Here is a 27,817-nt window from a genome sequence, read left to right as displayed (position 1 = left end):
CCTCCTGGTGTTTAGGGTGTAGTATGGGAACAACAAGGAGTGTCAGTGTATTTACAGAGGAAGAACTGAGGGACTACAGGGTGAGTCAGGGGGATGTCAGATACCCGGTATATCGTTTTATAAGCAATAAATTAATTAGCAACCCAAGTTATACTGTATAACCTGAGTTGGGTCAGTTTACACTTTATAAACCGCGAAGTGTAAAACTGCTCCAACCAGGTTATACCAGTATAACTTGGGTTGCAATTGAATACATTCTTTATAATTCAATTTTCAATCATTAAGTATAGAAAACAAGACAATTTTCTCCTTTAAATTCCTTAAGAATCACATGATTATCCTTAATATATCTTCATTTACTTTTTGAAGGACCTGACGGTTCTAACTAAAAACGAAATTCAGCAGTAAGTAACGAAATAGGTACCTGTACAATATGATTATATTTTGATTATTTTAATTTTATTATTTTTCTTTATTGTTCCAACTATCTGATTGGCTCAAACTGGATCACATGATCAAGTATAAAAAGAGTTACAGACTGGATGTTTCTATAAAATTTATAAACCTGCTGTTTCTAAAATTGGAAACGTTCTTCTCTGAAGCAACAATAGTGCTGACGTCACAATAGTATTTATAGACTGGATGTTTCTAAAAACAGATACTGCAGCTGGTTTTCATTACTGTGACGTCATAATGCAATGACATAACAATGCCTTGTATGAGAAGGTACTGAGTATTATAAAGAAGGATTTTAAGACATTTTTTATTAACTGATAAAAAATAATAAAACAATTTTAGCCTTTTGATTCGGTACAATCCCTCGATATATAGACCTTAGAGAAAGCATATCGACCTCGCACTCCGTGCTCGGTCGATATGCTTTCTCTAAGGTCTATATATCGAGGGATTGACCTCATCAAAAGGCTATAATTGTATATTGTGACGTCAGCACTATTGTTGCTTCACAGAAGAACGTTTCCAATTTTAGAAACAACGGGTTTATAAATTTTTAAAATAGAAACATCCAGTCTGTAACACTTTTTATACTTGATCATGTGATCCAGTTTGAGCCAATCAGATAGTTGGAACAATAAAGAAAAATAATAAAATTAATTATTATAATAATCAAAATATAATCATAATACAGGGATAATGTACTCTCACAAAAACAGAAAAAAAATCTGTCAATGAAATAATTTTAGCAATATCTTTGCACTTTTTATAATCATTTAATCAATTACAATATTTAGATTTATTTAAGAAGCGAATAATTATTTTTTGAAAGATAACTGCATAACTGCAATGGTGTGTGCAAACAAATTGAGTAACATTATGAAAATGTGTTTGCTCACACTGTTGCAATTATGAGACTATATCTTTCAAAAAATAATTATTCATTGCTTATATTTACATTTTTAAAACTCTCTTCCTTTACTGCGATTGTGATTTATATTTCAAACTGCATGTATTATCCTTCGTGTAAGATACTGCTAATGGATGAGCTAATATAACAGCTTCTGTTTAAAGTGAGCGTGATATTTGATTTTTCGCTTATGACGTTGCACTTCCTCGGCGTTCAACGTTTGTGACGTCAAAATAAAACATAATCTTTAACCTTTTGACTCTGTGTCTTGTATTGAATGCAGTAATTTTCTACACACTTTATATGTAAAATACACGTGTTAAGTAAAAAATTAAGCAGTTAATTCATATTTTTGGATGTCTTCGGTCCTATAACACACCTGGCCGTGCCGACAAATTAAATACCGCGCGTTAGCGCGGTATGATAATTTGTCGGCACGGGCAGGTGTGTTACACAAAATTACACTGAATGTAAATATCAAAATATATCATGACTTTAATCTCCTCCGTATAATATCAAAGAATATCATAAAGAAGTTACAGCCGACCTATCACTTTCTCAACTTGTATTTCTATTTGCTCTTTTATGATTCTTCATATAAATACATGTATAAATTTTCAAGGTAAGACTACATAAACAGGTGATTCTCAAAATAGTGACCTATTTATTCATACTTATCAGAATCCATAATGGGGAAAAACATTAACGTTGTGAATTTTGTTCTTCATTCATAATTTTCATAATATTAGATAAACTGCTGAGATTTCTATTGTTACAAGATTTTGATTTCAAACAGTGTGTACGAGAGATTCCAAGTGTTTGGTACAGAACAAAATCCTGTCACAAGGATGAGTAAAATCCCACGTGAGGACCTATATAAACTGAAGGAATTGAGGGTAGGTCCAAACTAAAAAGAGTAAAATGTCCCATGAAAATGTACACAACTAGAAAAGGAAATGAAAAGAGATTGACCTCCAATTTACCTGTGCAATACAAATTCAGAGACAGGGCCCAGACATAGACCCCCTCTACAATTCATAGACAGGACACAGACATAGACCCCTCTACAATTCATGAGGTGGAATCAGGTGCCTAGCTGAAGTAAACATCCCCTTTCTCACCGGTCACACCCACTGTGGGCTTTATGTATTGTTCATGTACATGGGGCATTCTGATGTCCAAATTATTATAAAAAACAAACAAAGGCCGAATAGATGATATGAAACATGTCAGTCAAAATACCACCCATTGATACTGTAACAATTTATTTTCTAAAATAGACATTTTAACGATTAAAGAATTAGAAAAGGCAGAAAAGGCTGACGTTCATTTAGGTAGTTGAAAAACAGAAAACGACATCAGCATATCTGTCAGTAGCCTGTCCTGGTTTCAAAATTTATGGTACTGAGAGCATTATCTTGGGTATCGAATTATTTTTGAGACTATAACACTATATTCAGGTGCACGTGAATATAACTACAAAGATAAGAAAAGTTGGACCCTGGGTGATCGTTAAGGCTCATTGTGTAGTTAGGGCTTTATGTTAAATATAAAATGGATGTGTTTCAGATTTGAGGTAACTTTAAAAATCATGTTCACTAAATGACTTTAATAAAATTTCTGAGTAATTTCATCTGTATCTGCTCTGTATCCTTTCTTTAGGTAAACCCTTTTAAAGATCGGATAGTGACTGTCTTTTCGTCAAGCGGGGACGGGTACATGTGTTTTGAAGATTTCTTGGACATGATGTCCGTTTTCAGTGAAAAATCCCCCATTCAGATCAAAGCAGAATATATGTTTAGGATATACGGTAAAGTGAATGCTTTTGAAATGCGTTCCTAAATTCATTTTTCAAGAAAAATATCAAAAAAGGAAAATTATTTCTGAAAAAGAAAGAGTCATTCTAAAGAGCTACGATATGTTTTGTGTTGATGTCTGGGAGAAAAAAAAAACAGAAACAGCCTGTTTCCGTTGTCCACGAAATAAAACAATGTTTTCACATAATGGCAGACGTTATAGACGTTATAACGTTTAACTCCTTTTCCCAAGTAAATAATTAATCTCTCACACAATGGAAAAAATCTTCATTGAGTTGATATTGACATAATAATCAATAACACGGACCTCTAAAGCATCAGAGGTGAGATGTAGGTCTAAATACCATTTACCCGCTATTTAACTAAAACATCTTTAATATTTTGTTTATTTTTTTTTTTTGGTGGAGGGTGATAAAGATTAGAAAAATATTTTTTTTAAATACTGGAATCATCAAACTTAAAAAAAAATTCGTTTGAAGAAACAAAATATGTTTATATTTTTTTTTCTAAACAGCTTCAAGCAAGATATATTGACTTTTTAAAAAAATCTATTTAATTCAGATTTTGACGATGACGGTTACTTGGGTAGGAAGGACATGAAAACGATCGTCCACAGAATGACAGGAGATGAGAAACTAAATGAAGCAGATCTAGATCAACTGATAGACGACGTAAGTGTATGATCAACTGATAGACACCGTAAGTATATAATAATAACACAAGGAGTGCAACGATTTTAGGTCAGATATCGTAAATTTATGATCAAGTGATAGACAACGTTCGCTCAAATATCCGTGTATAATCAGCTGATAGACATATGCAAAAAGAAACCGTAAGTATATAATCAGGTAATACCTTTATCTCTAGTTAATTGTGAATGATTGGGGTTTTTTTTGTTCAGATATCGTAAGTGTATTTTTTATTTACTGAAAATTTCAAGTGATAGACAACGTAAGTGATGGACAATATAAAATGTAAGTGTATAATCAACTGATAGACAACGTAAGTGTATTATCAACTGATAGAAAATATACAACGTGAGTGTATGAACACCTGATAGACAACGTAAGTGTACGATCAACTGATGACAATGTAAATCAGTGTAAGTGTATGACAACGTAAGTGTATGATCAACTGATAGACAACGTAAGTGTATGATCACCTGATAGACAACGTAAGTGTATGATCAACTGATAGACAATGTAAGTGTATGATCAACTGATAGACAACGTAAGTGTATAATCAACTGATAGATATTGTAAGTGTATAATCAGCTGATAGATATTGTAAGTGTATGATCAGCTGATAGACAACGTAAGTGTATGATCAACTGATAGACAATGTAAGTGTATGATTAAAGTGGTAGATAATTTGAGTGTATGTTCAGCTGATAGATAATTTTAATGTATTATCAACTGTTAACAACGTAAATGTATGATTAGCTGATATACAATGTATTCGTATGAGAAATTGTTAGATAATGTAAGTATTAACAACTGATAGAAACTTTTATCCTGATAGACAACTGGAAGACAACAATATATGATCAATTGCTAGAAAACGTTAATTTTAGTGTATTATCAACTGTAAACAACGTAAACGTAAATGTACGATTAGCTGATATACAATGTATTCATATAAGAAACTGTTAGACAATGTAAGTATAAACAACGTGATTAATAATGTAAGGGTTTTTATCAGCTGATAGACAACGTAAGTGTTTCATCCACTCATAGACAATGTCTAGTGTATAATCAATAGATACATGTAGACAACATTAAGTGTATACCCCCGGAAATTCCAATCATGGGATCAGGTGCAAAGGACGAGCAAGCATTTATTCCCTGAATCATGATCATTCAGTCTGTAGACCTCACAAGTGTATAAGAGAGTAATATTTGTACTTTGTCCTTAAAATTTCACAAAAAGGTATTGTAAAAGAAATGTTAACTTTCTAACAGATATACACGGAGGCGGATGTCGATGATGATGGGAGATTATCTTACCCCGAGTTTGAAAACATCGTACACAACTGTCCGGACCTTGTAGGGTAAGTCTAACAAGACCTACTTTAAACAGGATTACTTGTTATCAAATTAATTTCAAAAATGCAACAAGGCAAATGATTAAAAGCATTTCTGTAAAATGTCCAAAACCCTCAAGCTATTTATTTCTTTTATTCTTATGTTGGAATTTGTGGGAAGAAATCTCGAGAATAATGATGTTATTTACTGTTTAATGTCTTTTTATTTTATCAGGAAATTCAGATTCCGTCTGTGAATGACTACGAAAATGATATTATCAACTTTAATTTGTGTATGGGGTATTTGAAAAAAAGACAAAAATATAATTTCAGTGTATTTATTAAAAATGTTTGAAGTGATTGAGATTTATATGTAATAAACTAATTTATCAGTTACATGTGCATATTATGAGATTACTGTTTGTAATTTTTTTTTCTGTCCTTTTACTAGGATATTTTAAACATTTAATTTTTTTGTTTGATTGATTATCAGTATTAAAGAAAAGGAAATACTATGTGTTATTAAGGATCAATGATGCAAAATAATTTCCTTCAGATCAAAACAGATCAACTTTATAAAGTTATAGACTGTTTCGCTTAAGTTCATAGATTTATATTCAATAACGTGATTGATTTTATTATACATGTATATAAATGTTTCACTTACATGAGAAAGGAAATCTTTATGGAATATTTATTTTGACATTATTTCAAGACATTCTCAAGATATTCTTTTTTTCTTCAGTTTATTAATATGCAACACAAACATTCGAATCAAATAAATTCAGGGTAATATGTTTTGACTGACATACATGTACTGGAAAAAACAAATCAAATTAAAGAATTCAGACATAAATATATTTTATACACACGGAAACGTATTTTCATTCAATGTTACTATTGTCAACTGATTTATCGCCTGCCCGATCGTAACAAGGGGCACACGTCGGGTGTGACCGGTCGGCAGGGGATGATCAGTCTTCTATGGCACCTGATCCCACCTCTGATGTTTTAGGAGATCCATGTTTGCTCTGTTCCAATTTTGTATTGTTCAATGGACTTTTGAGCTTGAATACTGTTCGATATCTTCGTATATTTTATGCTTTCAAAGATTCAAATCTGTATTGTTTCATTCGTCTTTTTAGCTCCATATTACACAGATCCCAGATATACTATTTATTATTTTTAAGTTTTGTAAATAGTACGTTTTTACTGCATAAACGATACACAGTGCCAAAGTTATGCTTATTGTTTTAAATAGGTCCGGTATTCTATAATCTTTCATAAAACCATTAAAATTTGCAAATAGGTAATAAAATGATTTGCAAAACTATAAGTAACTTTGGCAAATCAAGTATTGTTTATTGAATCGCCTGCTGAAAATAGCGACACTAAGGAATCAGTTTATTCAGCGTCTGTCTGTCTATCTGTTAGATAAATTGTATATTAAATCCCTGAAAAAATTGAATGTGCATTTACTTTATTCTTCATATTTCATACACATTTTATACACATATATGTATATAACAATGACGCATAATATCGTTATATGAATGGATATTATTGTGACTCAAGTAAAGACAGAATGTTGCTCCTTGGAGGCTGACTGAATAGTCTTTCCTAAATTAAAAAAAAAATATTGCAAAAGTTAAAAATGTTTAAATTGAAATACAGGTACGACAATAAACACAATCATCAATCTACCATCAATCTATTATCAGGCGCGGATCCAGAAATTTTTTCCAGGGGGGGGGTCTACCCCAGTCAAAAAAAAAAATCCACTCCCAGAAATTTCTTGACAAGCAAAAAAACAAAAAAAAAAACCTAAACTCGTCCAAACGTCAAAAACCTATTTCGTATTTCGTGGGGGGGGGGGGGAGGGGGGGGGTTAGTTGTGACGACTAATGGCTCAAGTGTTTCACTTTTCATACCCATTTCACATATTCTATATATAATGGTAACTTTTTTCTTGTTTTATATATACATTTTTTAACCTGATTCCATCGACATAGATCCGCGCATGCTATTTATATGCAGAATATGGGGGGAAAAACTGTAATTTTTTAATCATGTACCATATATATATATATATATATATATATATATATATATATATATATATATATATATATATATATAAGTAAGTATATTATCATCTTCAATTATATCGAAGTTGATATACAATGTACCACTGTATCGTTTTGAAGTTGATATAGACACAGTGTATAAGGCTTAATGAAAAAAGTAGACATAACGAACATCGATCGATCTACAAAACTCTTCAAATACTAGTAATACAATCTTTGAAAAGACTTTAAAAAACTCGATCTTTGTAGAGTTTAAATCAGGTGCTCGGGAGGAGAAAGAATCCCGTAATTGACCGCTGTGAGCAACTCGTGACCAAAAATGTTTATAGGACAGAGAGATTATTCCGTAGTTTAATTTAGGTAAACAATGGTGTAATAATTGGTATAAGACATCTAGTATTGAATAAGCTTGGAGACTTAAACCCTATATGTAGGAACACAACATGTATCCACCAAAACTCCAACAGTATATTGGAAGACCTTGTTTTCCAAAGACTTCATAAGTGATGTCGATACAGAACTCCATTATCCCTTTATTTTCAATTTATATGTAGCATTTGAGTGGGTTTTTTTGGAAATGTTATTTCGTTGATCATTTACAAAATATTAAAAGAAATTCTGAGTTCCAAATTTTTGAAGAAGCAGTAGTTTATGAAAGCAAAAATCCAACTTTATTACGAGGAGTGACTGTAAAAAATGTATAAAATACGTATGTCTTAATTCAAATAACTTCCTATTTGGTAATTTGAAATTTTCAAGAAGTTCTCGGATAGTTTGTTGAATTTACATCTACTTAACATCACTCCTAGAATATATTTCAGCACAGTACGTCTGAAGTTTATCCTTTTTAGCCGTTAATATATTTATATTTAAGAGGATTGACAGAATCAAATCGCCACAATTATGATAGACATTTTTTTTATAACAACAAAGAGATTAGGAAATTCGTTTTATTATAATGAGTAATATATGAAAAATTATCACCATTTCAAACTCATCTCAGGAATACTTGAAAATATGTTTCAAGTTTTACCTAGTCTCTCTGTCCATCACCAGTTCAGTAAGTCTTCTTCTTCGAATTGAACTTGTTCTTCGAATTATGTTTTGTTGGCACCTTGGTCTTGTAGAGGTCTTTCGGCTTTTGGTATTTATTTTTATTCACTCCGTAGTCTTTCTTCTTATGAATCACGTGATCATATCCATTGACTTTGTATCCACCTTTATGTTTTCCCGGTTTGTGCACGCTATCTTTGTAATGTCTAGAATTGTGAGGATCAAATTCATAGCTAGGCCTCCTCAGTGGTCCAGAGAACGGCCCCATGTCAATCAAACCTCCCGCATTCCGTGAACGAATACCTCTTGGTTCCATTGGATCAAAAATGGCATCTGAAACTCTCCTGTTAAAAGGGCGCGATAGCAGACTCAGATCGCCTGCTCGCCTAGATTCCATTCGCCCTCTTCTTCTTAGATGACCAGGTGAAGGAAGTTCAAGTTCAAAAATATGATCCTTGTGTCCTTTCTTGTATCCATCATAGTCTGCTGTGTAATCAGTGTGATGATGCTTCTGTTTAAGATCCGGGTATTTATCCTTTTTATGACCATTAGGATAAATGTCATTGGGATAATCATGGTGAAGAGGATAACGGTCTCCATGTTTGTTGTTGTGAGGACCTGTTGGATAAATGTCCGTATGATATCCATCATCTGGATGTTTATCATGATATTTAGTTGGATATTTGTCATGGTGAGGGCCTCTTGGATAAACATCTTTAGAATATTTACCAGGATACTTATCTTTCTTATGTCTCTGTGGATAAATGTCAACGGGATATTTATCGTGATATTTAGGCGGATATTTGTCATGATGAGGGCCTCTTGGATAGATGTCTTTAGGATATTTATCATTATACTTATCCTTATGAAGTCCATTCGGGTATAGGTCATCGAGATATTTATCATGATGTTTGGTTGGATATTTCTCATAGCGAGGACCTGTTGGATAAATGTCTGTTTGGTATCCATCTCCGGGATATTTATCATGCTGTTGTTGCGGATAAAAGTCATTGTGAGGACCTGTTGGATAAACATCTTTCGGATATGTATCAGTATACTTATCTTTAAGATGTTCTTTAGGATATACGTCACCGGGATACTTATCATGATGTTTAGGCAGATATTTGTCATTGTGAGGACCACCTGGGTAAAGGTCTCCTTCGGGATACTTATCCTTCGGATATACGTCACCGGGATATTTATCCTGATGATTAGGCGGATATTTGTCATGGTGAGGACCGTCGGGATACTTATCCTTCGGATATACGTCACTTGGATATTTTTCGTGATGTGCTGGATAAATATCTTTAGGATATTTATCATTATACTTATCGTGGTGAGGATCTTTATAATCTCCATGAGGATACTTATCAATAGGATATACGTCACCGGGATATTTATCATGGTGGATATGTGGATAGACATCTCCGTAATGGTCACTGTGTGGATAGATATCTTTCTTATAATTATCCTTCTTGTGTTCGTGCCCTGGTTTGTACTTGCCGTCATCCTTATAATCGTGCCCTGGTTTGTACTTGCCGTCGTCCTTCTTTTTGTGGTATATTTCGTAACCAACGTCAACTCCTCTCCCTCCATTGGCCCCTATGCCATGCAGTGCCATGTTGTTTCTGTTATAAGGGTTTATCAGTTGATGTCGAGCATTGTTCATCATCATCTGTTGTCTGTTTTGCATCATATAGTAATACCACATCATGCGGTAGTAATTAAGGTAAGGGTTAACACCGGCTCCCACTGCCTGACCGAGCACCTGTTGTGGTACTCCAGGAGCAATACCGGGCACCTGTTGTTGAACCCCTGGTGCAATACCGGGCACATGTTGAACTCCTGATTCAATTCCGGGCACATGTTGGTGCATATGTGGTAATCCTGATGTGCTACTCTGAAAAAAATGAATAATTTATTGTTTAAAAATGTGTTCCTTCCTTAAAAATCTATTTCTCAATGATATATATTTCAAAAGATTGCATTCAATTGTCGTGAATCATCTGAAACTTTTTCAATTTGATATTTAAACAAGTAAGTGTTCGACTCTATTTATCAATATTTTATTGCTTACAAAAATATAGATTAAAAACTATGACAAGACCATTCTTTAAATGATATAAAAAATATAAATAAAAAAGGTAATTACTGGTTTCTACGTTAATGACCTCTTTTAGTATATTCTTTTAAATAATGAATTTCCAAATAACAAGCTTATGTTGTAAAGATACTTTCAAAGAAAAAATTAAAATAAATAAATCTATTTTTTCTGAGAAGTATTTACATACAATGTATTAGACGTTAATTAAGACTAAGTTAAGCAGATACTGACCAGAAGAGCCAGGCTTAGGACCACCAGAGGTACCATCTTCCTCGTCATCCTGAAGGTTGTAGTCAGGGTGTGCAGGACGAGCTTATATAGCCCCAGTCTCTATACCGTGATTGACAAGAAGCTTCTGAAGACAATTGATGATCTGTTAATTAATTAGCATCCGGTTTATTCCCGTTCAAAAAGGCGGCGTATATTCTTTGGTTTTTTAATGGCTGAACCTGTGACCAGAATTTATAAGTTTTCGCCTTGGAAATTCTATTTGTTAATTTTTGATAATGGACTGATTTGTAAATTAAATTTTCGTCAACAACAGGTGGTGCAGGACCAAATAGTACATTTAAGGATTACCCAAAGGAAATTACAAATATAATTAAATTAAAAAAACATTTCTATGAATTCTTGATATAAAAACAAAAATAACTGATGGTTTTGCCACTTTTCTACTCCAATGTAAATAATAAATATATTAGATTTTCAATCTTACCACTGACTCTTTTATTCAAATTCAGCAGTATAAGTTAAAGCCACCATTTCTTTCGAAAAATGGAACATCGTGAAATTCTTGGGTTTTCATCAAGGCTTTTTTGATAAGAATTAAAACTTTCAACGACTGCTACATTAAACAAAAATGCAATTTTTAAAAAAAAAATAAAGATATAATTTCAGTATCCCGTTAATGTTAACAATTTATTACAGCATGTAAAAATATCGATATAACTGTCATTTTTTATAATTATAGAGTCTGACGAACAATAAAACAGACCAATGTAAAATACCTAAAAGGATATGTTCACATGAATTTTATTTTCTGTAAGTTTAAATCTTATTTTTTGATAAATAATTCCAATTAACTGATTCAAACTTATACAAAAATTAATACAACTCCATATATGACATCTTTATAGTTTTTATAACCTTACATAAAACACCTTGGATAGTAAACATTGATACGAGCTCTGTTACTGTAAACCGGGTGTGTTCGATTTACTTACACTACTGAAATCATTGACCACGTAGAAGACAGGTGTGTTGGTTTTTCTTTCTGTCATTTTCTTACTTGCTTTTCTTGATTGAAGATTTACATGTACTATATTTAAACAATGCATCTTATTTTTTCCACAATCTTTCAAAATTAAAGAACGATATTAGTTCATAAAATAAAAAGGATGTTTGAATTACGGGTTACGGGTACGTTTACGGGTTACAACTGACACTTAAATTCCAAGTTTCGATAATTATTCCTTATATTTTAGTTGAAAACTCTTTTGCAATATATGAGCCATAAATTCAACCAAATTTTTTTAAAGTTAAAAAATTCGATTCTTCGAACCTCTATTTATTTCTCTTTAGAACACTGTAATTTTTTAAAGATTTGTTCACAAAATTAATTATGACTTTAACTACAAATAAAGGCATATGCTTTATCATAATGGAAAACAATGGGCAATAGCATTTGAAAGAGAATCATGACTTGATTTTATTCAATTCTTGGGATATTGTGGAATGAATTAATATCTTGCATGTATGGTTGAATTAGGCTTACCACTAATATATTTACTTATCTGACTTTTATTATGATTTTTTCATGAATGATTGTGCTTTATTATCAATCATTAATATTAAGATTTTATCTTTATCTGCATCAAGAATTTACATTTATAAATTAATGATTGAATGATTAAAGATGATTTTAATTATTTCATTATTTAATTCAAACAATAATTATTTATACCATGTACATTTTGTTTGTTTGTTATTTAACGTTCTTCACTTATATGGGGTGCCACCACTTGCCGGTGGAGAGCTGCAAATTTTGATGTTCATGAGTATTTTTATTTTTAATAATATTCAATATAGCTATATTCAATACTGTATTTAATACTTGTAAGTTATCTAGGGTATCACTTACATCAATTTAAAAAATTGACAAACATAAATATGTTTAATTCTTGAGTAAAGTACAGGACGTTTCTAGGTCATTACTCTCTTTTTTTCCCTAACTAATTATTATGAAGAAAATTTTTTTATTAAAAAGGTTACACTGGTTTCTTTAATCAACGAATGTTTGTCAAAAATAATTTTATATCTTCCTGTTGACTTTGGAGAAAAGATTAATATTCATTAGTATGCCATTGCAGGGGTTTGTATATAAATCCGCCAATAAAATTATTTTTATTTATCTTCTACTACTGACCTATTACATAACGATTCAAAAATTGAAATATTACATGTCTTCCTAATACGTAAATTTCTGCGCTTTGTGAGTTGCATTATAAATTTTCTTAGACCACTAGCGACAAACTTTTAAATCTAAAAAGCAGAATAATGAATATTTCATATTTTGATATTAAAATTTTAATGTAAAAAAATAAAGATCATTTTTTAAAAACTTTATTTAAGATTATCCACTTATTGACCCCCCATTTAATATTAAGATATCATACATTAGTTTGGTGTTTCTTATTCAATCATGAAATCAAAATCCTCAAGCCAATATTTTTCTCAATTAATTAGTAGTTTTACATAAGATTTATCAAGTCAGAACATTAATAAAAAATTACAAAATTTTCTAAATGTTAAAGAAATTAGTATCTATACCGTTTTAAAAAGTATGCATGAATCATTCATTCAATCAAATTGTTGTTAAAAAATCTTAAAATTGCACATTTGATTACCATAACTTAATAAAAGAACTTTTAATTTTAGATGAGGAAAACTATTTTGAAAAAAAGCACCAAATTTAATTAATTAAAGGTGAAGAAAATGAATTTAATGAGAATATTTCTTCCTTATACAAGATCGATGCTTCAATCCCCTAATCGATTGGTTCCTATTGGGACGCTGTGATAGGGATTCACGCATCACTCTCATCATTTTTACTCCTTCTACTGTCTGTAAATTAGACTTGACACACATAAACATGTGTACAAATCAACAACGATCTGGCCCTTTCAGGCAGTCCATAGGAATACATGTACTAGGGAGATTCTAACACTCTCACAAGGTTTGTCGTCAATTTTATAATATTTCTTTTATTATATTTTCTTTCCCATATTGTACGGAATTAAGTTCCTTCATTTTTCCTATTCCTTTTCAATGTTAACCTTAAAGGTAATATGCAAAAACGTTACCTTTTTAAAGATTAAGAGTTGAGATTAAATCAAGCATTATATTATTTATGTTAATTCTTTAAATATATGTCATAATTCAATATATTTCAGCTTAAAACTATACTGAATTTTATTTATTTTTAAACTTAAAAATAACATAGCTAGAAAATTTCACATTTTTTTTTTGATGGTCAAGGTAAATCCTTGAGCTATAAATGAATCTATGTTGATGCTTGCATGCTAGACAGAAAGAAAAGTTAAGTCATCATGTTTATCAGAGAGCTTGGTTGTTAGATCATCATTAACGTCTTTTTCAAGGTCAGGTCCTGTAGTGTCTTTTATCTCAAGCTCACCAGGATACATCGTATCGACACAAGAATGATAATTTCCATTGTTAATTGACAAATGATACGTCGTCGATATACCCTAAATGTCGAGTTGAAGGCCACAGAAAGTGTTTTCTTCTTTTCATGCATAAGATTTTGCACAAATTCTGCTTCATATGAATACAAAATACATTACAAATTCATATGAATTTAAAACACTACAAAAACAAAATAACTGTAGATAAAAACTATAAAAGGTTTAATTTCAACCACAAAATAACAGAAATGATCAACAGGGCCATAAAACGTCTATTTTTTTTTTTTACTTTTTCCCTATTGATTAAAAATAAAATTAATGTCATCTTGTGATAAGAATTTTGAATATGTCTAAACTTAAGCGGGAGAGGATATTTAATGAATTAAGTACTCCTTGATTGTTTTTAAAAAGTGGCTTGAGTACTTTGGTTTATCCGGAAATCGAAAAAGTTGAGACTGTTTTCCTTTACAAAAGGTATTCAGTCGCATTTTTTAAAAATTAATAAATTAAATAGTTTTGTTGAAACCTTCAAACTACAGTAATTCAAGAAAAAGAGTTTGAAGAAGATGAGGCTGCTTTTTCTTTGCAAAAGGTATTCAATCGCGCAATATATAATATATATTTTTATTTTCAATACTTTTGTTGAAGCCATCCAACTAATTCACGAAAAACAAGTTCGAAGTAGATGAGTTTCTTTTTCTCTACAAACGGTATTCAATCGCAATATTTAAAAAAATAATCACCAAATAAATAGTTCTGTTAAAGCCATCCATCTTTTGCAAGAAAAACAGTCCATTTGGAAGTGAGATTCTGGCAATGACTTTGTGTATGAAGACCTAGAATCCCTGGATTTCTGTTATCGGTGGGTGTCGTGTTACAGGTAACTAGAGGGTCAATAATTCCTCTTATCTCCTCCCGTCACAGGTAAAAACGACTTATCAGTGACGAGAAAGGTTCCAGCATCAGATTATTAATTTCTCCCGCTCAATTAAATGACCACGCGTTCGATGTGTATTGAGAAATGTCGTACTTTTGTGAGTGTTGAGTGTTCACCCTTCATTCTTTGTGTTTATCGTAGGATTGACTGATTAGTTCTAATGTCATGGAGTAAAAATATTGATTTTTAGCGGGAAAAGTATTTTGTGTTCATGCAAATAATTAAGTGAGGTGTGTCAGTAAATAAAAAAACCGCCAATTTTGGTTTCTTTTTCTTTCAATGTAAGCGGTGTATAATTAAAAATGTTTTTGTCGTTTTTCCAAGCTAAATCTTTTTGCAATTTAAAGTACACTCTTAAATATCCTTCTGAATTAATACAGAATACAAGAGTATTCCTTTTAATTATTGATTTGAAAAGGAAATCTAATTTGTGTGAAAATTAAAATTATAGTATCAAATGTCAAACAGGAGCCAGGGTAAGAGTTTATCTATTAAAATAAGAACATTTGATTTTATCCAACATTGTTTAATGTTCTTCTCCCATATTTTCTATCTACTTATAAAAACTTTTCAAACATTTTCATTTCAAAACCTAATATAATTACATCAACAAAGGATATACTTTAAATATAGGGATTATACCTATAATATTTACATGAATTGAAACGTATAATACATTAACTTTATTTCATTCTTGAATTCCAAAACATATTGAAAGAATAAACAAGAAAACCTAAGTTTTTTATGAAATACAAATGGGTTAATCATGTTTTAATCAGTCAATGAATTTTTTTTCAATAGATCAAAAAAGAAGTACCTAGTTAATTTCAAGTTAGCAACATCAATACTTTCCACAAATGATTTAAATTAAATCCATGAAAAGGGAACTTGTACACGGTTCATTTCAGCAAACACAAACTGTAGATAAAGCGAATCTGATTTTATCACTGGTAGACTGGGTACCGACTCCATAATTGATTTTTGGGGCATTTTCCGGACAAAAAATGTCAATACCCTGATTTTAAGCTTAAAATTTAGGCATGTAATTAAACATTTGTTTAGAAATAGAACAGAAAGGTAATTTATATATTGACGAACTCAGACTTGTGTTTTATTGTGAGTGTTTGATTGGTAATGTGTGAATAGTGTTAAGGGTAAATTGTGTTGTTGAACAGGAATAAAAAACAAAGTTAAGGGAGACTTATGATAATGGATGAGTCAGATGTAAGTTTATCTTTTACTTACGTGATCTTATCATTGTTTAAGCTTTTGATCCATAACGTGAGTCCAAATTAGGTTATCGAGATGTCATTAAAATATTAATAGATAGCTTTAATCTAATTAACAAGCAAATGTGTATCTTTAGTTAGTATATAGTAGTGCAAAAGTTAAAAATAATATCAATATCATTTGCGCTTTCAGAATCAGCTATAAATACCCGATTCTCACCGTGTGATATTTAAAAGAGTTCTGATCCCTTATATCAGGGATATTTCTATATTCATTTCCAGTAACTGATTTTATTCGATGAGCGGCAATCCGATGCTGACATTCTCACTATTACACTGAATCTGATAACAGTAATCCCCACGTTAAAGAAGGAAAGTAAATACAGGATTTGTTTTTAAAACTCCTGAATACATGTATCTTGGACCAAATTCCTTGTCTTCAACATCGTTATCAAGATTAAACGTTACAATTAAAGCGTTACTAATTAAAGTTGTTTTCTGCATCAAAAGATTACAACCTACCGAGTGTGCCTTAAAAATCCAAAAGGTGTTTGTGACATGCATGCTCAAATAGAGGACTTTCAAGTCAAAATCACCATCTTTATTTTTTTTTTTTTTACGTATTCCCCATATTTATCACAATTATTAGTACTACTTTCGTCATTTTGAATCCTACCGCAAGAAGTGAGAATATTTTTTAGGATGAAAACAAAATCAAGCTTTGAAATTTTTCTGTTCAAATTTAGGCTTCCATTGCATCCAATTTAATAACCTTGTTAATTTTTTGTAAAAATTGTAAAATTAACAAATTCTTAATTTATCACATCTCTGATATCTTACGGTTAATCTAGTATATGAAGTGCTACAATAAACTAGTGCTAATTGTAACGGGGACCGTTACAGATGTTCCCCAAACGCTCCCCAACTCCCTTTTGGTGCCATATTCCCTGTAAGCTTCATTTATTAACACAAACTCTATGCATTTGAAATTTTAACAATGTTTACCCAGAAATGTACCATGCTCATTCAAATTTTAGCATTGCATGTGTGCGCATGTGAAGGCATATACGTAATGACCATATCATCTTGTCAACACAATTTATATATTTTAATATACTAAATATTAAAGTATTTAATCCAAAAGTATTAAAAAATTCGCTCATTCAAGTGTATTTTTCATTTTACCCATTTCACGTGCACGCACGTGCATACATGAGCATGGTGACCATACCTTCTTGTAGAAGTTCATTAAATCTATCTATGTTCTAAATCCCATCCCGTTTGGTTGAAAACCAAGGGAGTTAAAACTGTTTAAAGTTTCAGCCAATCAGATTGCAGCTCACGTACACGCACGTGTATGCATGTGCATGGTGACCATACCTTATTGTAGAAGTCCATTTAATATATCTATGTTCCAAATCTCATCCTGTTTGGTTGAAAACCAAAGGAGTTATAGCTTTTTAAAGTTTCAGCCAATCAGATTGCAGCTCACGTACACGCACGTGTATGCATGTGCATGGTGACCATACCTTATTGTAGAAGTCCATTTTATATATCTATGTTCCAAATCCCATCCTGTTTGGTTGAAAATCAAGGGACTTATAGCTATTTTAAGTTTCAGCCAATCAGATTGCAGCGCATGCATGCACGTGTATGCATGTGCATGGTGACCATACCTTCTTGTAGAAGTCCATTATATATATCTATGTTCCAAATCCCATCCTGTTTGGTTGAAAACCAAGGGAGTTATAGCTATTTAAAGTTTCAGCCAATCAGATTGCAGCGCACGTGCATGCACGTGTTTTCATGATAATTGCTTTATAACATGTTGTAGCATATCCTAATGCAGGGCTATATTCAAACTTTCAAAGGATTTCGTCAAAAAACAAGAAAGATATTGAGACTTTAGTTTCAGCCAATCAGAGCAAAGCGCACGTGCATGCGCGTGAGATCTTGGTATTTTGACCATGTAGTCTTGTCTATTCTACTAATATATCCTTACATTATGAGTTTCAAAGCATTTCATCAAAAAATAGAAAAGTTACGGCAGTATACATTATATTGGCCATTTAACGTGTTGCACGTGCGTGCTCTTGCAAGCACGTGCGCGCAAAATGACCTTCGTTGGGCAACTCTACATAACATGCCTACTGACCCTAAAAAGGTTTCACCTAATTCGGATGTATAGTTTACAAGATCACTCGCGGACAAAATTTTCCCAGGAAGAAAAATAATAATAATAATAATAAGAAACAGAGTAAAAACAATATGTTCCCCAACTTCGTTTGGGGAACATAATTACGGTTGAAAAACAGAGAGTGGGTGGGTAAATTTCTGTTTCTTGCAATCTAGATTTTATCTTTAAAGTGATAATGTATAACATTGTTAAATCGTTGTTTGTTGAAAGTAAATTGTATTCAATGACCTTCTAAGAAAAATGCAGGTGTTCCATTATCAAGCATTTCAAATCGCACAATATGATTTCTTAATTAATTTGAGTTTTTAAATTTAATCTTGGTTTCAGTGTGGATATTTATGCAATAAATGGTGCTTTAAATGCGTTAAGAGTTCGCTTTTTTTTCAGTCGTCTTGCCATATTTTTTCAACACATTCAATTCTTTGCCATTAATGGCAAGTTATAGATGCATTTTGTATGGGTATATATATTGCAAACGTTAAAGGTTATCAAAACGATTGCCCCGATATAACAAAATGAATGTTTAAAGAATTCATTTTGGTTTTCACGACTAGCGTTAGATCACGGGTTTTATTGTTTATAAAGTGGGACCTTCTCCAGATGAACAAGGCCGCAGGCTGTCAAATTAACATGCAGGGGAATTCCTCTCTACAGATTGTTAATTAAGTTTATGTCCATTTTCATGATCTTAACATTCGAGTTTATTCCAATCTAGGGCCAATGAAACCACACACAAGTTCTGATAAAAAAATCTCATTGGAAGAAATCAAAGGATGCTTGGAGACTTCCGGATGTCCATGATTAGCATTTTGTTTATGTTTATCAATATTTCACTGCATTCAGTCAACACATCAAGATAAGATTTGCTGGAATTATTCTTAATGAATTCCCACATTTCACGCCCTATTAATTGGGAATTGCATATTATGACGGAAAACGCAAGACAGAACAAAAGTAAAACGATTTGAAGAATCTGTAAAAAGGCCTATCAATGTATTTTCTGGTAGCTAATTCATGACATCAATGATAATTCTAATTTCATTTCAGAATTTTGATGTCATAAAAAGAATTATTTTTCTTAAGAGTAAACTATTTTGTCATGGAACGTCACTTGAAAATATCACACTATTAGACTTTTGGGATAACAAAATCAAGACCAAAATGAATTGCATAGAGCATATTGAATACTTTAGTAAAATCATAAAATTTTTACATAATTTTGGTTTAGATAAGTTTAACACTCCATTTGTGAATTTTTGCACATATAGAAAAACTGCTTGTTTACGATAAGTTATAGATAAGAGATCAATTAAAATTCATGTACCTGCTTCAGCATATAATTTGTAAAAAAAAAAATCTTCCATACTTTTTAACAACATACAAAACAAACAAGGAACAATATCTCAACAAATATGATTATTCATAATGTCTGACTCAAAAATCAGTATACAAATGCAATTATACGAAAAGATGATAAAACAAAGGTGAAATCTAATTTTTAATGTATAACCTTTCTTGTATTCTGATTCTCTGTGTCCAGTTTAGAAAGGAAGATATAAAGGGTAAGCTGCAAGGGATTTGTAGAAAATCAAAAAAAATATATTATGCATTTCAAATACTGAAAATAACAAGGAACTTTTAAAAATCACCAAAAAATACTAAAATTGATTACATTCAAATTTAAATGTACGACTTTTTACACCTTATACAGCCATTTCCCACCATAAATTTAAGTCCAGTCTTTTTTACGTCATTGACAGCTGCATTTTCAATAAATGTGGGACTCGTAAATTAATTTACCTTGTAATTTTAATGGCAAAACTATATGTTTAAAATTGTTTAACACTCTTATTGTTGACTCAAGTACTCTTACATTGATATAAAAAGATGCTTGAGTTTCTGACTGCAATATCTGTGCAGTTTTTTGTAGACCAGGTATTCCAACAATCTGACAGAGTTCTCATGGAATAATCAATTAAAGCGTTGGATATCAATTGCAATACCCTTATGAGCAGACCTATTCTTGTTTTCATGTGAACAAGAATATGTACATGACTCGAGAAGATCCTAAGAAAACATTGCGAGTCACATAGGTCTTCAAATCGACATTCAGATGTATACGTAAATTCAAGTGAGCCTGAACTCGAAGAGTCTGACACGTCTGTTTCATACTGTTAATGGTTACCCATCGACAAAGCTTTATGAAAAATACATGAAGACTTCAACTCTTCTATCGTCAGCTTGTAGAGATGTAACAATGCGCCCTTAACACCTTCAAAATATGTTTATGTCACTCAATTGATTTGATGCATATGAATTAAAGCATGCTCTACATTTTTTAAAACGAGGCAAGCTATTAGCAAACAAGTTGGGAAATAAGAATATAAAGTCATAATTTTTGCATGTTCTGTGGTCGATACAATGACCTTTTCAGCATAATACAATCTGTTATTAAAGTTTATTAAAGTTTGAATGAAAGTTTATTTTATACTAAACGTTAGGTTATTATTCAAATACTAAATTGTCTCCGGAACTGTCTACGGATTTATACCGTTTTCCTCGATCATGACGAGATATACACAGAAGGTGAGACCGGTTGGCAAAGGATGCTTACCCCTCCATGTCACCTGATCCCAACTCTGATGTTTTTATCGGACCGTGTTTGCCTTGCTCCCGATCTGAATGGACCTATGAGCTTGCATACTGGTCGTTATCTCCGTATTATATTCAATTTTATAAAGTGAAAATATTTTGGAATTAGCAGCATTGCGGCAAGCATCTTACACCTGTTGAGAATACTGATTATATATATCGTCATGTAGACTTTAATGGTGCCCTTTTCACTTTCAATGTTGTTTGTGTAAAGCAGCTATCAATCTATCCCTCTTCATTTGTTTACTGCACCTAAACCATATTATAATTAATGGATTTTTAAGTGGACCCTTTTCCATATCAATAATGATTAATATCATCAAAGTGCAAAACTACAAATTGAATATCAATATTATGATACCGGTGTTTTATTTAAGAGGCTGTCCACCGAAAAACCAGGCAATGGGTGGCACATCGCATGTCATGGATTTTAATTATTTTTTGCATGTAGACTTACTAAAGCAAGTGTTTACACATGACAACATCAAAAAATTTTACAGTGCTCCTCTAGTCCTAGTTTTGGTAAATGCTTAATTTTAAGTGCAAAAAGGTCAACATGAGGGTAAAAAAAAATACTATGTTTTTATTTTGTTTTATATGTAACAGATACTCCAGAGGTGGATGTGCCGATGAATATTATTTATAGAATAGACTTTTATCTTTTATTTTATGAATGAATAAGACTCCAATTTATACTTCTTTAGAAAAAAATATCTGGTCCAAATTTGAGTTTAGCAGGTAAATGTTTAAATTCAGTATCCAATTTTAATTACGTTATAAAACCCAATACAATATAAGGACATATTTGTTTACTTATGTTTTTATGAATACAAAGTACAAACTTTTGGGTCATTCAATAAAATCATTGGGAAAAGGTATTTTGAAAGAAAAAAAAGGAGTCAAATTTACTTATTTTTTTTAGTTTTCACAAATGAAACCGATCCCGACCGGAATTGTATAAAGAAGAAAATACTAAAATAGTAATGTCAAATTTGGCTCTTTTGTTGTAATTTGATTAAGAAATAACATGATTTATTTTTTTAACATATTATATAGGTGGCAGTTGCCTTTCGTTTGATAAATTTATTAATTTTGCATTATTTTCGATCGGGATCGGTTTATTTCAATCGGGATCGGTTTTTACCGTAAATTTAGAAAAATTTCCTAAATTTGGCTCTTCATATGGAATGCCATATACGACAGTCAACTGCTTACTGCCAACTGCTGACTGCTTACTGCCAACTGTCAGCTGCTTACTGCCAACTGCCACACAAATTTGAATAAATTTTATATTTGTATTGATATTCATATGAATTTTCACAAAAAAGGCACGGATCCAGGACATTTTTTCCAATGGGGTCACCCTGGTAAAATTGAATTGAATAAAATGACCAATATGTTTTATCATATGTAATATTCAATATAAGCGGTTGATAAAGTACATTGTTTATTTTTTTTTTTATTTGTTTTCCTATTCGAAATAGGTAATAAAATGACAACAAAACCTTTGAAGAGAGAATAATAATGAAAAAGATTTGTCGTATCGCAGAAAAAGATGTTTTGAAAATAAATTTCCGTTTTCCATTATATTCTATAGTTAAAAATTTCCTCAAATTGAAGATGTATATCTCTGTGTGTTATAATGTTTTAGATGCAAATATCTTGGGGGTGGGGTGGGGGGATTTAAAATTTGTACAGTCATACGTTAAATAAACTAAACGAACTACCGGCTGACCTTGGACCCTCCACTTAGAAAACGCCGATCAAACATTTATATCTCTTTGTTTGTACAAATAAAATATGTTCTACATGCATAGATCTAGAGAGAGGGGTCCGGAACACCCCTCTGAAATTTCTTGTAAAGTTATTTAATGCACAAACTAAACCAACTAAAAGTTATTTAATGTATAAAATAAATCAACTAAAAGGGACCTTAGAACCCCCCCCCCCCCCCCCCAACCGAAAATGTGGATTCGTGTTAAGTTGTTATGAAAAAATGTCATACACATGAAGGTATGACGCATAAGAACCCCCTCTCTCCGGTCTAAATAAATTTTCGCATTTAGGAAAAGACTTTACGTATTTTTTTCTTGTCAAGATATTTCTGGGTTGGATTTTTTTTTTTACCAGAGTGACCCTCTTGGAAAAAATGTCCTATAGATCCGCGCCTTTTTTTTAAATTTACATAAATATCAATATAAAAATAAAATTTATTCAAATATGTGTGGCAGTTGGCAGTAAGCAGCTGACAGTTGACAGTAAGCAGTCAGCAGTTGGCAGTAAGCAGTTGGCTGTCGTATATGGCATTCCATATCTTCATGTTATTTTATCAGAAAAAATGCTTGTCTGTTTTTTCTTTTCAGTCAGTTTACTGTTTTTAAATGAGTGTAACCATAGATTCAAATGTATGTATTATAATTACCAATGTCTTTTACTTACATAAAGATTACATGATCTGACTGTCTTAATGATTTCTTAATAGATCCTAGGTATTTTAAAAAAAAGTATTTGTGCATGCATGATTATGCAACAGCCAGAGCAGACAACTTTCTAGCTTCATTATTCATCTTGTTTTCAAGTAAAATTTCTTTTTTATTTACCTCAGGAATTAAAGAGTAAATTCTATCAGTAGCGAAATTAAAATTGTCGAAATGCAAGAAATATTTTTATGTGTACAGTCTCGACTTTATCCAAGTTTTTTCTTACCTGTCATCTGTAAAGCCTTTTCATCTTTTACAAAATTTGATTTTATATAAATAAGAAAAGTTCTTCCATGTATATAGTATATTTATTCAAGAGCCGATTAATCGCAAGCAAGAAGCGCGGAAGGGGGGGGTGCGGGGTCATGGCATCATTATTTTTAAAAATTGATTTCATGAACGTGAAAACATTTTAGTATTGGTCAAATTAGTCACAGGTTTATACTCCATATTAAATATGAGCGTGTGATTGTTTCAATCGCCGAATAAAAATAAATAAATAAAATAAAAAAAAAACAAACAAAAAAAAACAAAAAACAAACAAATGTTTAACTAAACCACCTTCCATTATAGTGCCAAATTATAGTCGGGAGTTCAGCAGTAAATTTAACTCAATAAATATATTTTTATAACTTATTTTTCATTTTTTTTTTCATTTTTAATCGTACTGTAGATCGTTTATTTTGATTTGATTGCATAGATAAATGTATTTAAGTTTTAGTTTTTAGATCTACCAACTTCGTTAAATTAAATGTTGCGTAAATCTAAAGCATTCATCATTGATTCCCAATTTTATAAGAAATGTTCATTATAAACACTTCATTAATTATTTTAACGCATATCCTGGTAAATCAATTTTAAAAAATTTGTTCTCAGACATGTATAAAATTACTTATCAAAACGTCATCTTGCTGAGACGCCGCCCTTGTACAGTGTAAAATACATTTTGATATTAAAATATTATTTAACATTCAGTATAATGCACTCTGAAGAGTAATTAAACAGAAAAAGAAAAATCATTTTTAAAACAATATTTTTCTTTACATTTTACGTAAAGAATTTACGAACTTCTCTGGAAAACTTGTAACTATTTCATTGTGACGCAATATTATGACGTCACTGATACATCAATGGAAACGTGGATTTAACTTGAATATTCTAGCCAATTTTAATCTAAATATTATGTTTTGAGGCGAAAATGAATTATATTTTGAAAATAAATTATTTATTTTTTGTTTAATAATTTTCTTTAGTGTATCGATTCTAAATATTTCACTGGGATTCCGATAAAAATGTGATTAGCAGATTTACCGATGCCACGGGAGATAACTCTTGCATCGCAAATTTTCATTAAAACGTCTATATATTTTGCCAGAAAACTTCTATTAAAAGTGTTTTTCCCAATGATTTTATTTTTTAAACAAAAAGATGAAATATTTCTAGATTTATATAAGTGTGAATTATAGTCCTGTTAAAATTGTATTAGAAATTACAGCTCTTTGTTTCTAACCTACTTTCAATGGTTTATATAGGGGAATTCAAAAACACAAAACAAAAGGATATTTTACTAAATAAGCAATTTTCAAACAAATCTTCAGTTACATTATTCCTTTTGGACTACATTGATATTGTTTTTAATAAAATACCAAAAATTCATCACATTCGATGTGCCGCCTATTAATACAATACTGCCTGGTTTTTGGGTGGACTGCCTCTTAATCACAAAAGCTTTCCCAATGATGATACAAGAAGGAGTCACTGAATCTGAATAAATATTGAGGGGTTAATTATCAAAACATCTCTATTCTCGTCTTAAATGCATTAAATATTGCGAGGATGCCGTAAAACATATGACACGATATAGATCACGGCAATATAAAAGGCTTATAAAGATGAATACATGTATTATTAACAAATAGTTGTCAATATAAATTTCCACCTTAAAACTAAATATATATCAAGCATTAGCAAATGCTTAAATAAAACTACACTCCTTTACTTTCAAAGGTTTTGTGTAGATCGTCTTTAGGCACTTTTTCAGAAAGGTAATGCAAAGGACATTGCTAGAAATACATGGAAATACAAATATCTCTTGACATTTGATGACTAGGTGAGATCAGAGAAAGCATTAGTACATGAAGGCCTATATCCAGCGTATGTTCTCTCTACACTATTTTTATTAGATAGACTTGCTTCCTGTAATCATAAATAGAAAATAAGTGACGTATTGTGATGCTTTCCTATAATTGTTTTACCTTTTTACTCAAGTAAAAGATTTCAAGATTTTTGAAACCAATTAAAGATTCCTTTTTTGGGATGGTTCATTTTAATCTTTACACCAGTAAAATATTCCAAGTTACTTTGAAAATGAACAACCTTTTATAAAGAAAATCATTATTTTCCAAGAAAAAATCTTAGATCTGCAAAGTTTCTTTTTGCAACGTTAATCCTGACCATCTTTTACTTTGTAATGGTTTCAAAGAGAAAGCGTTGGTGTTTACATGTCAACATGCTAAGATAATATTAGGAGTCTGGATGAGAATTTCTTGTGGCGTTAACTGTCCCCGTTATGATCCGTATCTTTATTACAATATGTCGCGGACTTTGAACATGAGCCTATCGGGTGTTGCGTGGTAAAGCAATTCCTGTGATGCCCGGATGTTAAACAACAGGGGATCCAACGGTAATTTTCAGTCCGGGCGATAATTTACCATAATGAAAATGCAATATTTGTGTAGAATTTAATTTTATTTGATGTGGATTGTCAAAGGTCATTCGCATCACTAACAATACTGCTTACTAGTTGACATTATATTTATTTACTGTTCATATTGGGAATATTAATCACAACTTTTTTCTCATTAGTGAATCCAATATGCTTTGAGGGGACAAGTTTTTTTTCATTACGTTTTAATTGCGTAAATACAAAAACCTACAAAAATGTGTTATATAAAGCTTATATAAGGACATTTCTTAAAACAAAATAGATTCAATGGATATTTTCCGACGCGTGAAGGAATAATATGTGAATTTCAGTCTACATTTTTGGTTGTATTTCTGTAACTTTCAGAAAAGATATGGAAAGCATCGAATCGTACATTCGGTCGGATAATTTTACTAAACTTTCCCCGGACGCATTGTACCGAATTCAAATCAAGTGTCAAAGTTCAAATCCGAGTGAAAAAGAAGGCGGACACGGGAAATTGGAGCAGATATGTAAACAAGCGAAAAATCGAGTCACGCGAAAAACTTTTCGCTTGTCGTCACAGGTATGATAAATTTACTTATATAGTCGACGTGTTTCTGGGAAGCAAAGATCGTTAGTGATAATATGTCAGTTTATAGTTTGTTTTCAGGATACATTAGTACTTAAATTCTAGCTTAAATTATGAGCATTTAGATTCATGTGACTTCAGGTTTCAGAGATTCTTAACTTGTTGCTTTAGCGATTTATGATTCTTGTCGGCAACTTTTGAACTCAGTTTCACTTTTCATATACACGTATGGTGCTAGACGTGAGAGTGAGATTAAAAGGTACTCGTTTAACTTTCAATTCCAGTCTCAACAAGACGTTATTTGGCTCAAGAGCCATACTGTTTATTAAGAAATTTCTCAAATTTGTGATTTTAAGTTCCCTTACATAAAGTACTGTTGATTTTATGAATTCACAGTTTCATTTGCGTAACTGGTTCTGAAAACACGCACACTGTAGCTTTAGTGTTTTACAGGTAATCCAAATCCTTCACATTTTCACGAGACTTTGATAGAAAGTCTGTATAGACGTATTACATATGGCTGCGAATTCTTTTGAGCAGTTTTGGCGGGAAGCAACTTCCGCTAATTCGAGCACAACGTCAATGTCTTGTACATACATATAGAAAAAATAATATAAAGAAATGTGCTAAATCTAATTTCCCGATAACTTGTTGTTTATTCAATTTCCGCTAAATACTACACGCAAAATATAATCAATTTACAGTATAAAATTCATGAATATATCTATTGTATTATAAACTCAAATGTATGCGTTAAATATTTAGGCAAACTATCTTACTCAAAAGTTTTATTTAACTATACAATTGAAAACAGTATAAAAAAGTGTATTATACATATAGATTTTCATATCTTAAAGGTTTGGAAAGAGTCTGTCAATATTTTATTACAAGAAGAG

At 31.4% G+C, this 27,817-nt stretch overlaps 2 protein-coding genes across 4 annotated transcripts in view; one reads left to right on the top strand and one right to left on the bottom strand.

The window, feature by feature from the left end:
- Nucleotides 1-23: 23 nt before the first annotated feature.
- LOC134246990 (calcium and integrin-binding protein 1-like) lies at nucleotides 24-5,798 on the top strand. The gene is made up of 7 exons (XM_062729340.1): nucleotides 24-80; nucleotides 370-404; nucleotides 2,160-2,259; nucleotides 3,026-3,173; nucleotides 3,742-3,851; nucleotides 5,142-5,230; nucleotides 5,439-5,798. Exons 1-7 carry the CDS (start codon nucleotides 24-26, stop codon nucleotides 5,458-5,460), a joined length of 561 nt encoding a protein of 186 aa, XP_062585324.1. The 3' UTR covers nucleotides 5,461-5,798.
- A 953-nt stretch (nucleotides 5,799-6,751) lies between these two features.
- LOC134246983 (uncharacterized) overlaps nucleotides 6,752-27,817 on the bottom strand; it is a 34,357-nt gene continuing 13,291 nt past the window's right edge. The window contains exons 1-3 of one of the 3 annotated variants that reach the window (XM_062729334.1): nucleotides 10,679-10,844; nucleotides 8,324-10,243; nucleotides 6,752-6,823 (exon numbers count right to left, since the gene is read on the bottom strand). In XM_062729334.1, coding sequence (XP_062585318.1) covers nucleotides 8,348-10,243; nucleotides 10,679-10,726 — 1,944 coding nt within the window. In that variant the 5' untranslated portion in view covers nucleotides 10,727-10,844 and the 3' untranslated portion in view covers nucleotides 6,752-6,823; nucleotides 8,324-8,347. Of the gene's footprint in view, nucleotides 6,824-8,226; nucleotides 10,244-10,678; nucleotides 10,845-27,817 lie in introns of those variants that run through there. The other 2 variants (XM_062729333.1, XM_062729332.1) reach the window with 2 other exon arrangements.

This window comes from Saccostrea cucullata, unplaced genomic scaffold, assembly GCF_032062105.1.
Source record: "Saccostrea cucullata isolate Sc308-1 unplaced genomic scaffold, CSIRO_AGI_Scuc_v1 ctg20, whole genome shotgun sequence".
NCBI lineage: Eukaryota > Metazoa > Mollusca > Bivalvia > Ostreida > Ostreidae > Saccostrea > Saccostrea cuccullata.
This window is presented reverse-complemented; position numbering and strand designations above follow the sequence as displayed.

Bases quoted from the DNA above. Each gene is read 5' to 3' on its own strand.
- LOC134246990 (XM_062729340.1), top strand. From the start codon at position 24: ATGGGAACAACAAGGAGTGTCAGTGTATTTACAGAGGAAGAACTGAGG. The intron at 3,174-3,741 runs GTAAAGTGAATG...TATTTAATTCAG, and splicing joins ATATATGTTTAGGATATACG to ATTTTGACGATGACGGTTAC. The intron at 5,231-5,438 runs GTAAGTCTAACA...TTATTTTATCAG, and splicing joins AACTGTCCGGACCTTGTAGG to GAAATTCAGATTCCGTCTGT.